The sequence below is a fragment of the Amphiura filiformis genome, unplaced genomic scaffold (genome assembly GCF_039555335.1).
Source record: "Amphiura filiformis unplaced genomic scaffold, Afil_fr2py scaffold_22, whole genome shotgun sequence".
Taxonomy (NCBI): Eukaryota; Metazoa; Echinodermata; class Ophiuroidea; order Amphilepidida; family Amphiuridae; genus Amphiura; species Amphiura filiformis.
The window spans coordinates 271,053-287,098 of NW_027305486.1; the positions used below are offsets into that span (position 1 = coordinate 271,053).

Sequence of the window (16,046 nt, forward strand, 5' to 3'; positions counted from 1 at the left end):
TAACATTGTTTTTTTTTTGTGAGATAACTGCTTTTTTAAGTCATTATTTTTCCAATATTTAAAATGATACATAACTCAACTATATCATAGTTGTATAACTTTTTTAACATGTTTAAAAACCTATCTTTTCTCGAAGTTTGACTAATGGGCATGCTTATATGCCCGAGGAACACCAATATGGACCCATTTGATTGATTTATCTTTCTAGGTGATGTACGAGGTGAAATTGTCGACACTGGTATTTAGGACTAATTGTTTTAATGTTATTGCATCAGTTATCAATTCAGAGATAAGCTTGTCACTGATAATTTGATAACCAGGCAGGTTTGGTTCGCGACAGAGGAACTGCTCTGGTGGGGCTTCCTCTTTAAGCCTGATGGCTAAGGGAGCCTGACCACTAGCCATGCTTCGAGAAACCGGCCCTTTTTGGCCTAATTCTGAGCCCATTGTCATGTCACATACTATAAAAATATGAACTCCTTCATAAGTTAACACAGGTAATCATATAGAAGCAATTTTGTAATGGTGTGTGCTGAAACGGAGCTATATCAAACTGGATTGAAAGAAATGATTATTATTTTGTTATTTTATAAAAGCTTAAGGGATCTGGAATGAGCGTTTTGAGCGTTTCGACAGTATTTTTTTGTGGGACATGAGAGCACATCAGACATATCGATTGCATTCTGAATACGAAGAATGTCTTTCTGATATCAAATAATTTTTATTTTTTGAAATTCACGATACAATGCAAATTTTATGACAAATTATTAAAATTTGATATTTTACACACTTTTGATATATAACAGTCCTCGAAGTAAATTTTATAAATCTAATGATATATTCATAGCTGGGAGGAAAAGCCGACGATCAATTGAAAATTTTGACCTTTCATATTGAAGATATGGATTTTTTTTCCCCAAAGACCTAATTTTTTCTGGTGTTTTGGGAAAAAAATCCATATCTTCAATACGAAAGGTCAATATTTCCAATTGACTGTCGGCTTTTCATCCCACCTACATACACTTTAAGTATAAATCATCAGATTTATAAGATTTACTTCGAGTACTGTTAAATATCAAAAATATTAATTTTTAATCATTTGCCATAAAATGTGTATTACATGGCAAATTTCAAAAAATCAAAATTATTTGATATCAGAAGGACATTCTTCGTATTCAGAATGCAATTCGATATGTCTGATGTGCTCTAATATCCCACAATAAATACTGTCCAAACGTTCATACCCCATCCCTTAAGTCATTAAGTCAATATCAGATGACTCTAAATCATGTAAAGAATAAAGAAAATTATTATTTGTGGATGGATCTGTTTCAGTGTATGTTTTCTGACATTATAACTTATGAAAAAATGAGACCTGTTTTAAAAAAGGGTGTGAATCAGATGCATATAATTATTCACATTTTGTTTGTATACAGTTATATTATGTAAAATAATATTGTTATACATTATGTACATATAAATAAAATACGTTATGTAATAAAATACGATAACATGCATACATTCATTTGTTTATATTTATTTCCATAACAAAGTCATGACAAAGAACAGCAAACGGTATTAAAACAGCTAGAAAGTTAGCCTTTCTCCAGAAATGCTATGGAGTTATTAAGGTGGGACAGGTGTAATTAAATAGGCCAAAATCATCATTTCATCAAAAGTTAGTTTTTGTCATTTTTAGACACATTAATGTATGTAGTTTTCATAACATAAAAAAAATCTGGAAAAATTATGCAAATTGTATAAAAATTGTGCTAACTACAACAAGAATATTATTATTTTCTTTGTTTACGAACCCGTTGCATGACGTTTTTTACGCATTTCATTTTTTCATCAAATATCGAATTTTGAAAAATGTGGAGCCGCTATAGAATGTCCTATGAGGCCCATTGAGGTATCAAAATAAAGCTTATTTAATTATGTAGGGCATGGACCTAAATTAAAGTATATTCAAAATACCTGAAATTGTGATTTTGGTACATTTTCAAAATTGCATTCACCTCAAAATCCAATGGGGTAACCCTACCTAACCCTGTATGTAACCAGATGTAGGTCCATGCTCTAGATCTTTCAAAGAGCTTTAATTTGACACCTCAATGAACTTCATAGGACATTGCATAGTGGCTCCACATTTTTTTGAAAATTGGCAAATTTACGCTAATTAATTATGCAAATTAGCTAATTAATATGCGTAAAATATGTAATTAAGTATGAAATGTGTATTTCAGCATATACTTGTTTCATATACTTGGTAAAGGTTTCCTAGTATGTTTCCACTAAAAAAAGTGTCAATTCCATCTGTCCCACCTTAAAACAGACCAAGCACGCTTGATTATTAAAGCCATATTATAACATTTTCAAACAAAATAGATTAGCATTTCTTTGCTATAAAATGTTAGCTTTTACTGTCAGATATATCCCCTTTTATTTTTGAGCCGAACAACTACGGCAAATCAAAGAAAATTGAATTTACTACCAGCGCACATGTCGCCAATACGTACCACTCCTTCGGTCATGTTGTGGTACGACCCTTTGTTGTGTATATCACCGTCTTGCACGCCGTGTACGTACTGTGTGTTATGAACATCGTGTATGCGGTTGACTAATAATTCCATCGTAATAATAAAGCGCCGGTCCCGGCGTTTTATTCAAAATCTCGGATTTTGACAAAACTACAGCACCTAGAGTCTTGATTTTTGCAGGGTATATTGGTTTAATAAAGTACAATTTAATCGTGTAAAAAAGGAATTTTGAAAATTCAGTGAGGGCGTCTTCCTCAGCAAATGTTATAATATGGCTTTAAGTGCGGGTAGGCTTATATATAATAGCCGATTCCAATTTCACGCATTTCTACACCTCAATGGCAGCATAGATGATGGCAGCCATAGCTGGGTCCCCGTCGCCTCCATCTCACCTAAAATGTGAAATGATGCGGCCCTGGAGGGTATTTTAAACTGCATTCTATCACCCGTGTTACACGTAGACAAAAGAATGATGACAGTTTACAACACAAAATAATCTAACATGGAATTTTAAGCGGTTTTAATCCCAATTGGGCAGTCACAACACCAGTTTGGTACTGTGGGGACCCAGTAATGGCCGACCAAATCCTGACCATGACTTGGCTCGTTGGATTCGTCTATATGTAAAGTATTCTACACTTTAAACAAAAGCAACATTAACTCTCTTCACGCGGGTGTCGACTGCAGACGACAAGTTTCAAAAAAAAATTTAAAAAGTCAAAAATTTCAGAAATGTGAATTTTCTTTACCATATTTGGAATCAGCATGAAAAATGCATTAAAATGAGTACAAACAAGTTCAGTAGTTCTTAAGATAGCTTTTGATATTTTGATATTTTGAGAAAATATTTCAAAACTTGAACTTTTTCCGTTGAAGCGCATGGCTAGCACGCAGAGCATTAAAGACACTAAACCTTAGCCTAACTACCAAATAAAGCTAAGTAATCAATATATTGATAAGTTTGTTCTACGTATTATGACACCTCATTTAGCACGATGCGACTTTAGTCAATTAAGTTACACCAATTTGAATGAAAAAAGAGAGCATTTCAAAAGTAACATGGGATATTTCTTTCTTCAGGGCAATTCCCACCGGTTTTTGTAACGGGATCATTACACATCAACAGATGACAGTGACAGGTCAACACATAATTTAGCGTGTTTCGAGAGAAAAATCCATGTAAATCTAATTTGTCACTTTTGAAATACTATCTTTTTTCATTCAAATTGGTATAAGATGGGAAAATAAAGTTGCATCGTGCGAATGAGTTATCAAAAATACGCAGCACAATATTTTCCATCAATTGACTACTTGATCTTGGTAATTTAGGTTTATTGTCTTTAAGATATTGCTTTTCTTTTCAAGTGTATGGATACTTTTTGTACGTAATATTATTATAAACACATAAAAAAGTAACTACCCCCATAAATAATTGAAATTATCGTATGCCAAATTGGGGAAATGCATTGGAAGCAGAATTCATTTCTGCGCATTATGACATCTCATTTATTGCAATTAGTCCAATACTGATGCCACAGCGTACATTTAAATGAAAGTAACGGAAGATGTGAAAGTTGCAGCAAAATCCTGTTGCCTTGTATTCAGAAGGAAGTGACCGGGGTCGTGACAAACTAAACATTTCCTGAATTATAAAGATCAGAAGAATACTGTGATATGTGTTGAAGAACATTCTGAATGTGTGTGGAGACCACCAAGGAGCCCGTTTGTCTAGTTCAGTACTTGGGGGATGACCCGGGGGGGGGGGGCAAAAGAGGTGACGCTATAGCTGGCCAAACCCCTTATACTCAATGTCCCGTACCCCTTACCCCGTTTCTGGTACCCACTATCCCCTATGTCAATCCCCAGTATATTAACCCTTTCCCTGGGACCCCTAACACCGGCCATGATTTCAAACCCCATTCCTGGAACCTAAACTCCCATGTTCGGTACCCTTGCCCCATTCCTGGTACCCATTACCCCAACCCTGGGACCCCTAACTCCATCCCCAGTACCCCTTAACCCATTCTTGGAACCCCTAATCCCCGGCGACCTTCATAACCCTGTCCCTGGTAAGGGCCTATCCCAAATTCCATGGCCGGTCATAAACCTCTACCAAATCACGATCATATTGGAAAAGGCCAGTTTGAAAAATATTGGGAATTAGAGCCAAACTGGACGCCGTTTTGAAAAACAAGATGACAGCCTTCTAACGCATCTGGATTTTTGTAAACATGGTATAAATATGTTACTTGATAGGATAGGTGGCACATTGTCTTCATCCAAAGTGCAGGACTTATAAACTGGGTAGTATGCCCCGCACTATTTACGCGCTACTAACCAATCACGACGGAGTTGATCGTCAGACGCAAACAAGTCTTTTTAATTCAGTCTCCGATTATAGTATGGTATTTTTTTTTAAATACAAAATACATCGTAGGCCAGACTATGACATCATTTACTGCAGACTGCGCATGTTAGTTCGTGTCCCGCAACATAAGGTGGGCATGGAATGTTACTTGTCTCACAAGTGGCCTCCACAGGATACAACAAAGCTCCATTTATGTCCTGGACGCCACCACGCAAAGGTGTCGGGTTCGAATCCACGCAGAGGTATTCGGTACGTCTGTGATCTTGTGAGGATGTCATCAGAAAGCCATCATACTCTTGAGTCCATCCGCTTGGACATTTGTTCTTAGCCGGCAACATTAGGACAGAAACTCTACCACCGAGGGTTCGACACACTGAACATGCAGCGTCTGCATGCTGGAGGTGTTCTAGGATTGTGAACCCGGGGAACTGGAGCTCTGTATGGTAAATTATTGACCTATATTCGTGGACGACTGGATTGACGTGGCCATAGATGGGATCTTGAGGTAGACACAGATACTGAGCTGCACCTCCGACTTGACTGTATAAGCTGCCACCGACGAGACCTATTAAGAGATAAAGAAATAATGTGTCAGTCATTTTATTTATCCAGTGGATCACATTAAAGGTCGATGACCCGATTGACAGCTTCATCCCCCAGTTTACACCATCAAAATGCAGATATCAGGTTAAAGCTTATATTTTTCTCATTAACATATTAATATTAGGCGTTCCAAATCGGTATATTTCCGAAGTAATCATCCAAAAATTGTCGAATTAGTCTTGACTGTGGTATACCACATTCGAAGTTTTTTGATGATATCTTCGGAAATACACAGCATTTTTTTTTCAAAAGGTAGACCTAGAATGTGAAGTCATTTTTCCGATATGTTATGCAAAATTATGTTCTGATTAAGATGATTTTAAGAAAATTTATATTTCAAAGTGGAAATAACTCGATTTACGACCGAAATAGTGGCTCTATTTGGGTACGTAAAGTCTAACGGACAGCTACTTAGTTGTATGAGCCCTCAATTTATGCCCATATCTTCTTATTTCCTGTACAGGAATTCGTGTCGCAACCTCCCAAGGTTTCCAGCAGATAATATTTGTGACAGTTCCTACAAAACCCTGAACTTGTCGGTAACTCTGATTTTGAGATAAAGACCTTTAAAAGATACATTTTTGTTATTGATGTTAGACCAGGGAAGTGTTAATCAGATTTGCACTTCCCTGAGCTGGTACATCGTTTTGCGTGCGCTGGTTCAGTGCTGATCGAGGTAACAGGCGCTCTCTGGCACCACACCACGGTTGTTTGATGACATGTAATTTATGTAAATCTGTAGTCATTTTTAAGTAAAGGTGAAAACTGATGGCGCTATTTATCTTAAATCTCGTTTTCATCTTTACAAGGTGTATTTTTTGCACAACTGTAATATATTAAAAAGATGCCTAAGAAAATGTATATAAATTATTGTTTACCATGGTATTTTGTGGCGAACTTGCATTTTTTTGATATTGTATGTGTCAAAAAAAAAAAAAAAAAAAAAAGGGGGGAAAGAAAAGGTAAACCGACCAAGCGACCTGACTTTGGATCTCTAAGGGCAATTCAGTTTTATGAATACAGCTTCAGGATCACATGATAGCCCTCAGTGTTAAAATATAACTTATACTTTGTTACATTCCCTGTATACCGGAGTTCATTGTCGTGACCTCCCAAGGTTTCCGGCAGATAATATGGTGAACCGTTCCTGACCCTGACCTTGTCCGCAACCCTGATTTTGAAATAGGCTAAGGAGATAAAAGTGTACTTCTAAAAGGCTTTAAAAAGTACACCTTTATCTTAATTACCAAATGTTTAAATTGGGTCTTTTAGAATCTATCACTGGTTGTGATATATAGCCGTAGAACTTTTGTACAAAGATATTTTTCAATGTGTCCCTTGCACACAGATATTTTTAACGTGTCCTAGTGGTTAATGTGTTTAAATCTACATGGTGCAAGAGGTCCCTGGTTCAATTCCCGGTAGAGGCAAAAAGCAAACACTTATTATCCGCTCTATATGAATTATAGGGTAGGTGTTTCTTGTTTAATAAAAGCAAAAATGCTATTTCTAATCATGAATGTCAATTTTACGCGATGCAAGCTTGATATGCGCTCAAATGACAAAAGTGGCCCAACTCGTTTTCTGGATGATTTAGTTAATTGAGCATAGCGTTTGAGTCCAAATTAGTAAAGAAACTAAGATAAGTTTTTCTGTTAGTCAAGATGTTACTGATTCAACTGCATAACAGCATTGTTACCACGAGCTGTTTTATTTTTTTTACTTGAAAGCAAAATTGCAGTCGTTAGTGAGCTGTCAATCAAATTCTGAATGTAACATAAGGATCGAGTTACCAAATAAAATATAAAGCTTATTTATAGCTTAATGCTGGTTTCATACTTTCCTGTCTATTGATGCTTTGGCCCTATTGACGATTTTGATTCGCTTTGCAGCGCAGTCGCATCAGAAATGCTAGCGGTGACCAGCGGCAAGCCGATATATCGTTCGTTCCACCGCTTTGCCCAAAGCGGCAGATCGCTAGGAAATGAATTCAAGTCAATTCAAGTTAAGTCGGGAGCGGCGCCGCTCTGACGTACGAGAACAGAAACGATAAATTACAAAATAAATCCGTTACATAAACTTTTGTTATGCAAAACGACAAATTTGAACCAAGCCACCGGTATTGGGCAGACTTACCATCATATACCAATTCAGCAGATTCTGGACAGCTCGAGTTTCCCCAACGTGTATACACCGTGCCTTTGTTATCACTCGATGAAAATGCCTATAAATAAAGAAAATAATAAAGACGGTAAATAGTGTATCCCCAAGAAACATCATCATTATATCCCCCCCCCTTTTTCCTTCTCTTTCCATACTTCTTCTTTTTTCCTTTTGCTTTCCGACTCTTCTCTTTTCTTACTCTTTCGACAATATCGATGATGATCATAATCATCATCATCACCACCAATCACTGACACCACAACCTATATCAAGTAAACAAGTTAAATACTTTGATAAACATTTTATAGGATTTTTGTTTGACAAAACCAAGGGAACTTTTACTCACTACAATATTTCGTCCTACACATCGGAGGACTTCATCTGGTATGACTGATATTGTCATCTGATCCACTTTCCCTACAAATAAGTTTGAGTGGTTGCCGGTGTTCCTTTGTATCTTTTGCAGACTTTAGCATTGGATCGGAAATATGACTCAGAGGTATGTGCCCTTCTCTCTGTTTAGGGTCTTGATGCCCCCTCTCCTTATTTCCATTGCTTCCCGAACTTCTTCCTTTTATCGTAGGTTCTTCCCAGTCTATAACATGTTTGCACGTGCGACGTGATCTGATTTTGTCTGTTCCATTTCTGGTGTCCTCCTTTCAGAGCGGGTGCTATGTACTTTTTCCCATTCGCCTTTTTCACGTCCGCTTGATTTTCAGCAAGTCTGGTACCGAACATACGTGAGGTTTCGCCGACATAAGAGAGATCACAATTTTTGCATCCGATTTCATAATGTAGTTGTCGGTTGTTGCTTTTTCACGCTTGTCTTTTGGATGGACTAAGATTTGTCTGAGAGTGCGATGGAGTTTCATTGCTAGCTGTGTCGACTTTGTGTTTCTTAAATACTCTTTGGATACGTTCCGACTGGTCACTGACATAATGAATGACCATCATGCCTTTGTTCTATTCCTCGGTGGTCTTGCTTTTCTTTGATCTCAGTTTTTCAGCATCTTTGGTTTTATTCATTTGATTATTTACTTTGTCCATGGCCCAATCTGAGTAGCCACAATTTATCAAGGCTGCACGTACCCGCTCTTCATCTTGGGTTTTGTCTTCCGTTTCTGTTACTTCGGAGTTCATGCGACCATGAGTTGTAATCACTAACATTTTTTGGTGGAGAGGGTGTTCTGATTTGAAATTGAGGTACTGATCAGTGTGCGTCGGTTTGCAGAACACTAAAAGCTTAACTTATCCATCTGGATTTCTAACAATAAGCTACAATAAGGGTATCTAAAAATGAAATTTAACCATTTTCCTCTTCTTCAGAAGTGACCTTTATGCTCTCTGTTTCGTTCAGATGGTCGGTTGGGTTTGCACTTGTCCCTCTTTTATGATCTCGAGCACGTCGTCGACATAACGCTGCCTGATAACGTGGCTTAAACTCTATGGGGCTGTCGCAATGGCTTGCTGCTCTATAGGAATTCCGTGAAGAAATTGGCTATGAGACCAACTGCGCTGCCCATCGTTGCATGTGAGAGGATGGCAATAAAATTACGTTTGTACTTTGGAGTAGGATCGGTTTCATAGTATGTCTTTTCATCTTTCAACATTTCGTACACTTTCTCCTCGTAATTTTCTTTGTTGATCTGCCTTTATCAGGATGGAATCATTTTTCTTTAGAGAAGTTATCGCCGCCCGCTCTCTCCTCTTTAGAGACATTTGTCTGGGGAAACTTAGCATTTCGCAGCACACCAATAACTTCAGCTCTCATATACCTGGTCTATCATTCGCGGGGATCATACTACACGCTTTTTCGGTAGCTACTATGAAATTTTCATTTGGTACATGATCACAACGTACCGCGAAATTCAAACCTTTTTGCAATATTTTCTCCTCTGGATCGGTAAGCTTCTGCTTTGAAAGGTGCGTCACCAATTTCTTGAGTTGATTTCCAGAATGATCTACATTATCATTATCGTAGCGCTTTAGTGGCAATATTTTGCTCACATTTTTGTCTTTCAATCTTCCCACCTTCGCGGTTTGACGGAATTTGCATTTTTCATTTTCCGTCACACGCGTGTTGTTGACGTAAAAATCTACCTGCGATTTTACTTCCGGGTTAACGATCGTTTCCAGTTCTCTGTTGATTACATTGTGTTTTTTGTGACATACCTCGTGTCATGTTTACGATCCACTGCTGAAGTCGGCAAAACAGACTAAGGAACACCGGAAACGACTCAAACTGGTTTGCCGGGAAAGTGGATCAGATGACCATATCAGTCTAATATACCGGTACATGATGAAGTCCTCCAATGTGTAGGATGAAATGAATGAATGTTCTTAGTCACAGTAGTTTTCAACAGAGTTTTGAAAATAAATCTAATACTGGAACTTACTTTTACAACTTTTCTACGTTGCGTCTGAAACCACCAGACTTCATTAGGTAACTGACCCGTTGGACTGGTCACGTGATAGATGGCTTGGTATCGCCGTCTCAGCGGCTTATGTTGAAGAAATTAAACTGGCTTTAAAACCCGTATTGGTCAACATCAGGAGGAACAATGGCATAGGAGAGGCATAAAAGAAGCCATTTGGAAACGTATCGAGCAACCGTCACTAAACAAGAAAGGGGGACTCCGCTTTAACTTATCTCATGCATGGGACCGAGCCATCAAGACGATACCTAGCCGTCTATCACGTGACCTGTCCATCGGGTTAATTGCCTGATGAAGTCTGGTGGTTCCAGGCGTGAACAGAAAGTTGTAAAAGTAAGTTTCAGTATTAGATTTATTTCCAAAACGCTGTAGGACGAAATATTGTAGTGAGTAAAAATTAAATTGGTTTTGTCGAACAAAAATCCAATAATAAAATGATTATTTACACAAACCTGATGAATCTATTGTGAAGAGTTGAATTACTGCTAAAGCTTACATCCATAAGCTGCCTTTAGTCTTTTCAACTACTTTGTTAATGTATGCAAATATTTATTAATATTAATCACGTAATGCGTAATAGAAGACAACTTAGGAGTAGCAAATCGTTGATATTGATTAACTACACTTATGGAATAGATGTATATTAAGCTCCGTAAATAAGTTCATCAGGATTGTCAATAGATATCATTTGTAAAATTTCATGTAAACCTGTTGGAGCTTGACGTTGGTGGCGCTGCTTTGGGTTTATTGAGCTGGTCATAGATGTGCAGCAGGAAATGAATTCCTTCATCTTTTTTTCCGTATCCAAATCGCTTCCTTTATGTGTCTTCTATTTTTGTTTTGCTCTCTGTCCTAGAACTAGTTCAAGTTCCTGGGGGGTGCACGCGAAGCGGCCAACGAGGCGCTCACAGAACTGGTGGATTTTGTAATGTCAGAGAGGGGTTGTCATGGTCCCATACATGTACTGAACAAGTGCTACTCTGTCCTTTATGCTCGGATCTTCCCAGTTAATCTCACGATTGTCCTCCGCTACAATAGCGGATTTAACCTCTCCGGTGACTGATACCTTCTATTGTGCTCTGGTGTAAGCCTTAGTTGAGGCTTGTTTCGCTTTAGTATTCTTTTAACCGCGTATCAAACACTCTAGAGGTTTCATCAATACATTTATAGGCGGAGGCGCCGTATTTAACGTTTTCCCTTTCTTCTTTCTTGAACCTTGTGAGTAAGCTTAAAAGCTTCCTCTTGTAATGCGCAGTTGGATCTCTCTTGAGTTTTTCATAGGTTGTATTATCGCTTAGGAGTAGCAAAAACCTCATAGACCTCCTTATCCAACACTACTCTGTCTGCCGGCAGAATCAGAATTGTACCCTCCTTTCTAAGCTCTTATAAGACAATATTTTGAGTTGGGTATACCACTTGAATATTGCCTTATCACTACCATTACTCGCACCTTTATCTGTCAAGAATATTTTGCCTATTTTCTTTGTTTTACGCTCGTATTTGTCTTGCATCCATTATCATTTCCGGGTTTGTTGACATTTTGTTTTGCCAAATTCCCTCTCGCGAGAATTTGCGATATGATAATGAATGTGGCGTTCTACGTTGTCAGGGTCACGCTACTGTATTTCTAGATCGCTAGTCTTAGCATTTGATTCTGAATCTCTTATCTGGATAGACCTGAGCATAAAAGACATAGAGCTAAACAGAAACATAGTGCACATAAAAGAAGCGATTTGGATACGGAAAAAAGGGGGCCAACACAATAAATTGAGATGAAGGAAATCACTTCCTACCGCACATCTATGACCAGCTCCGTAAACCCAAAACAGCGCCACCAACATCAAGCTCCAATAGGAAGCAGACAAGGTAGAATTGGTTAATTGAGAAAGTGCTACGATGCAGCACGAAACGTCATTGTAAGTATGTTTAACATCATTTTACCCAATACTTGGATTTGTTTACCTGAAATTTAGTAAATGTATATTAAAAGGGCATTTCGTGATCCACAGCGCCATCTCCCCACTTTTCTCAAAAAAAGTTAGAGATTTTTTATATCACTGGAAACCTCTGGCTACATAATGTTTATGTACAAAAATCTTGCAGATTAATTCGTTTAGCAAAGATATCTTGAAATTTGAATTTCGTTCTGGTATACCAGAATGAAATTACAACATATTGTCTATGGATCAGTGTAATTTGGGAATAAGCTTTTTTCGTGGACATGGTGGATATCTACTGACAAATGTCATAAAAAGAGGATGCTAGGATCACGAAAACCCCTTTAAGCTGTTTTATAGTTGGACTAAATATGACGTGATACTGATACTCTAGCCAGCGAAAAACAGTAAGTCCAGTTGAAAAGATTTATAATTTAGTCCAACTACCGTATAATACCAGGCGGATGTGAGTTCATAAGGGCAATGTCGGGGATTATAGGACACAATCGATGGGGAGAGATGAGGTCCGACCAGGTCCGACCGAGTCTCCTACACAGGTTACGCTCCCTGTGGAGGGGCGGAACCAAACTGGTTGATGTGGAGACTAAGCCAGTTTGCGTCGGTCTGATACTCGTCTTTGACCATGCGCAGATCTGGCTGGTCAGGAAGATATTTAATATCCCGAATTTATAATATGCCTACCAGTTCCATCTATAACCGATTTGCTAGAGAATATTTGTTACCATGTTTAATAAATTCGTATTAATCGTATAATAAAATGTGGCCAAATGTATATTTGTGTACATAGTGTGTGGATCCACTCTTCTACGGACTTGGCTACTAAGCATGTCGGGAAGGATATGGTGGTATGCTGACCTGGGTCAATATGTTCTGGGCAGATGAGGTCCGACCAATTGCCTACGACCTTGTGTGCGATCATGTGTAACAGGCAATTCCCGATAATAATAGAGGTTCCCTGATAATACCTGCACACTCACGACCTTGCAGTTCAAATTCCAAGATCTAACCTTGTTAGTCATGAGCGGTCTTTCATTCCATCTACAGCCCGCACATGGAATGCACTTCCGCCTCACATTCCTGGAATTGTGAAACGGAACAGCTTCAAAAAGGAGGTTAATAGCTATCTAGGCGCCAACCCGTCAGCTTTATCGTAACGATAACAGCTGCTAATGCCTTGATATGTCTTGACATAAAAAATAAGATGTTTTACCATTCAACTCTTCATACAACTACTAGGATCCACAACATGCGCATCTATCAGGACACAGTTCTTTAACCCCAATACATTTGCACATTCATTGAATGACCTTTGAAAATTTGGGTACACAAACTCATACTCCGTATCCCGAGGTCAAATTTAACTCTATGTTTGCTTAATTGAGGTTAATGAACTATGGCATTGGAATGAGGCCATTGTGGTCCATCATAGTGAATGCCTACCTGGAAATTCCCAACAGAAGAAGCACCTTGACCGATATTCTGTTTTCCATTCACAAAAGTCGAATTCAAGTTGTTAAGTTTAAGTTTTGTGCGTTCAAGATCTCTACGGACATTGGTATTTGTTATGTGAATAGTAACCAGACCAGCTGAGATACCGACGAGTAGCAGGATCGAAGTCACACAAATGAACACCATTAAGCGGGTTTGCCTTTGCATAGACCTTAGTTGGAATGAATAAAACATAAGAAAAAAGAATTACACTCTTGAAATGATCTACTCATTTTTAAATAGAAACTTGTCAAATTTGACAATGGAAACTATTTAGATGGGTACATAATATATTTCTCTTCAAAATGAACATATTTCTCTTCAAAATTAATGGTACATTCTCATTAAAATGACAAGAAACTCATCAAATTTGATAAGATTGCCTTTTCATTTCAAAAAATGAAAAGGTTCTTGTTAAAAATGACCCAACTGATCAAATTTGAGTGTTTGTTTTGTCAAAAAGACAAAAACAAAAACAAACAAAACAAACAAACAACAAAAATATTAAATTTGAATAGTTTGTCTTGACATTGCTTTTTGGCGGCCGTTTTTTGCAAGTAGCTATATTTTTTTGTAATATATGTGTTCAAAAATCATTAAAACCAGAAAAGAGAACCGAAAGAAGCTAGAAATAATTTATGATCAGCAGTTAAACCAGGAACGACTTGGATACAATAATATTTGTAAATCAAACATTTTCCTTTTTTCTTTTTTTACTATCTTAATAAATGTTTAAAGGATACAAATGGTGTTATTTGCATGTGATTTTCTTCTTGTATTATTCAAATAATAATAATAATAATAATAATAATAATAACAGAAAATACTACATTACCCGTTGCAGCTTTTTGTATTTAAAAAATAAAGAACAGCATTGCGCATTGCACATTGTTACTGGAATCCAACTTTTTTTGCTTAATTTATCGCGAAGTTGAAGGAGTCGCAATTAGGCCTAAAATTGTTTGATTGGCGTGATATAAAAAATAGGGTAGGTAGGTTGGATTTTTTAAAAACTTTTTAGGTGGCACTACACCCCTTGATAAATTTGTGACTATTTTTGCAATTTCCTCAAACCTGGTGACAAAAGTTATGTATATTATAGGGGAAAGCAATCCAGTTACTACGCTGGAATTTCAGTTCAGTGACTCAAGACAAGCGGCTCGTTATTTAAGAAAAGAGGACATATATAATGAACCACTTGTCTTGAATCACTGAAATTTCAGTGAAGTAATTGCATTCCATGCCCCTATAATATACATAACTTTTGTTACCAGTTTGTAGTTATTTTTTGAGAAAATTAGTCACAACATTTATCAGGGGATGTAGTACCACCTTAAAGCTGTAAATTACGTTTGATAAAGACCTTGGAACTTTTTTTTTCAAAACAAACAAAAAATGTCATGGTCGAGCCTTCTTTTCGGGTCGGTCGGGTTACGCCAATCAAACATTTCTTAGGCCTTATTAATGCCATTATATTACTCGACTTCTAGTGCCCATTATGTATTGTTCTTCCGTGCATTGTTTTACGAACTACTTTTCAGCAATGTCATTTTTGTTCACAGCATATATAATTATAAATTTCCCAAAATACCTAAATCTCCTCGATGTTCTAAAATAATTTACACATTGTTTAATTATAATTGCACCTGAAGCATATGATGTATACTTAATTCGAACGTGTGCAATTATATACATTCGTCAAGATTATCACACTTGTCATGGGAGTTATTACATTACGGTCTCGAGCTCTACGCGCTCATGACCTTGATACAAAATTCAATTCGCGTGACATCGTTCCCTTTGGTTACTCGCAACTTCAGAACCAAAAGTCCGATTTGATTCAAATAAAATATCAAATAAAAGCCAAAATTCTATACTTTTTTAATAATAATAATAATAATAATAATAATAATAATAAAAAAACTGACAAAAATTGCCTTATTTCACAATTTTAAGTGTTGCCCTAAACTAAATGTACTGCACTGAGTTAATCGTCCCGATCTGTTTACAAGTTTTTGAAACATTATTTGCAGGGGCAAATCAGTGTGTCAAAAAATAAATTAAAATTAGACGTATACGATGCAAAAATTACAAGGGCAGAAATATAGAAAAAGACAGTTAAAATGTATAATACTTACTTATATTGCGTGATGGTAACATCTCTAAATATCATATTGCTAACGTCCTCCTCAAATTGAACAGTTTGTCCATTTTCTTTTCCGTTTGAAGAATTCATGACTACTGGACCTACTTATTACCTCCACGTTACGAATGGTACTAATTGTTCTTAGAGAACTTTGTTTTCAACCGAATGAAAAGTGATTGTTCTAGGCTTCCACTAGGTAATGTGACTTTATCAATGAAGTTCATGGCTATATAATAAGTATTAGCTAGGTCAAGTTCGGTTTATTTGATAAAAAACTTGATATAGGCTTGTTTATATATCCGGTGTGTCTCCAAACCTACAACAATCTGCGGCACTTCGTAGGCC

The 16,046-nt window shown here is 37.1% G+C and overlaps 1 protein-coding gene across 1 annotated transcript; it reads right to left on the reverse strand.

The window, feature by feature from the left end:
* Nucleotides 1-4,954: 4,954 nt before the first annotated feature.
* On the reverse strand, nt 4,955-15,817 carry LOC140143492 (uncharacterized). Its single transcript, XM_072165325.1, has 4 exons — nt 15,694-15,817; nt 13,508-13,727; nt 7,648-7,735; nt 4,955-5,473 (listed from the first exon to the last, which is right to left on the reverse strand). Exons 1-4 carry the CDS (start codon nt 15,789-15,791, stop codon nt 4,992-4,994), a joined length of 888 nt encoding a protein of 295 aa, XP_072021426.1. The 5' UTR covers nt 15,792-15,817; the 3' UTR covers nt 4,955-4,991.
* Between the last annotated feature and the right edge of the window lie 229 nt (nt 15,818-16,046).

Coding starts and splice junctions, on each gene's coding strand:
- LOC140143492 (XM_072165325.1), bottom strand. CDS start 15,791: ATGAATTCTTCAAACGGAAAAGAAAATGGACAAACTGTTCAATTTGAG. Junction 13,728..15,693: donor GTTACCATCACGCAATATAA/GTAAGTATTATA, acceptor ATTCCAACTAAG/GTCTATGCAAAGGCAAACCC. Junction 5,474..7,647: donor TGCTGAATTGGTATATGATG/GTAAGTCTGCCC, acceptor ATCTCTTAATAG/GTCTCGTCGGTGGCAGCTTA.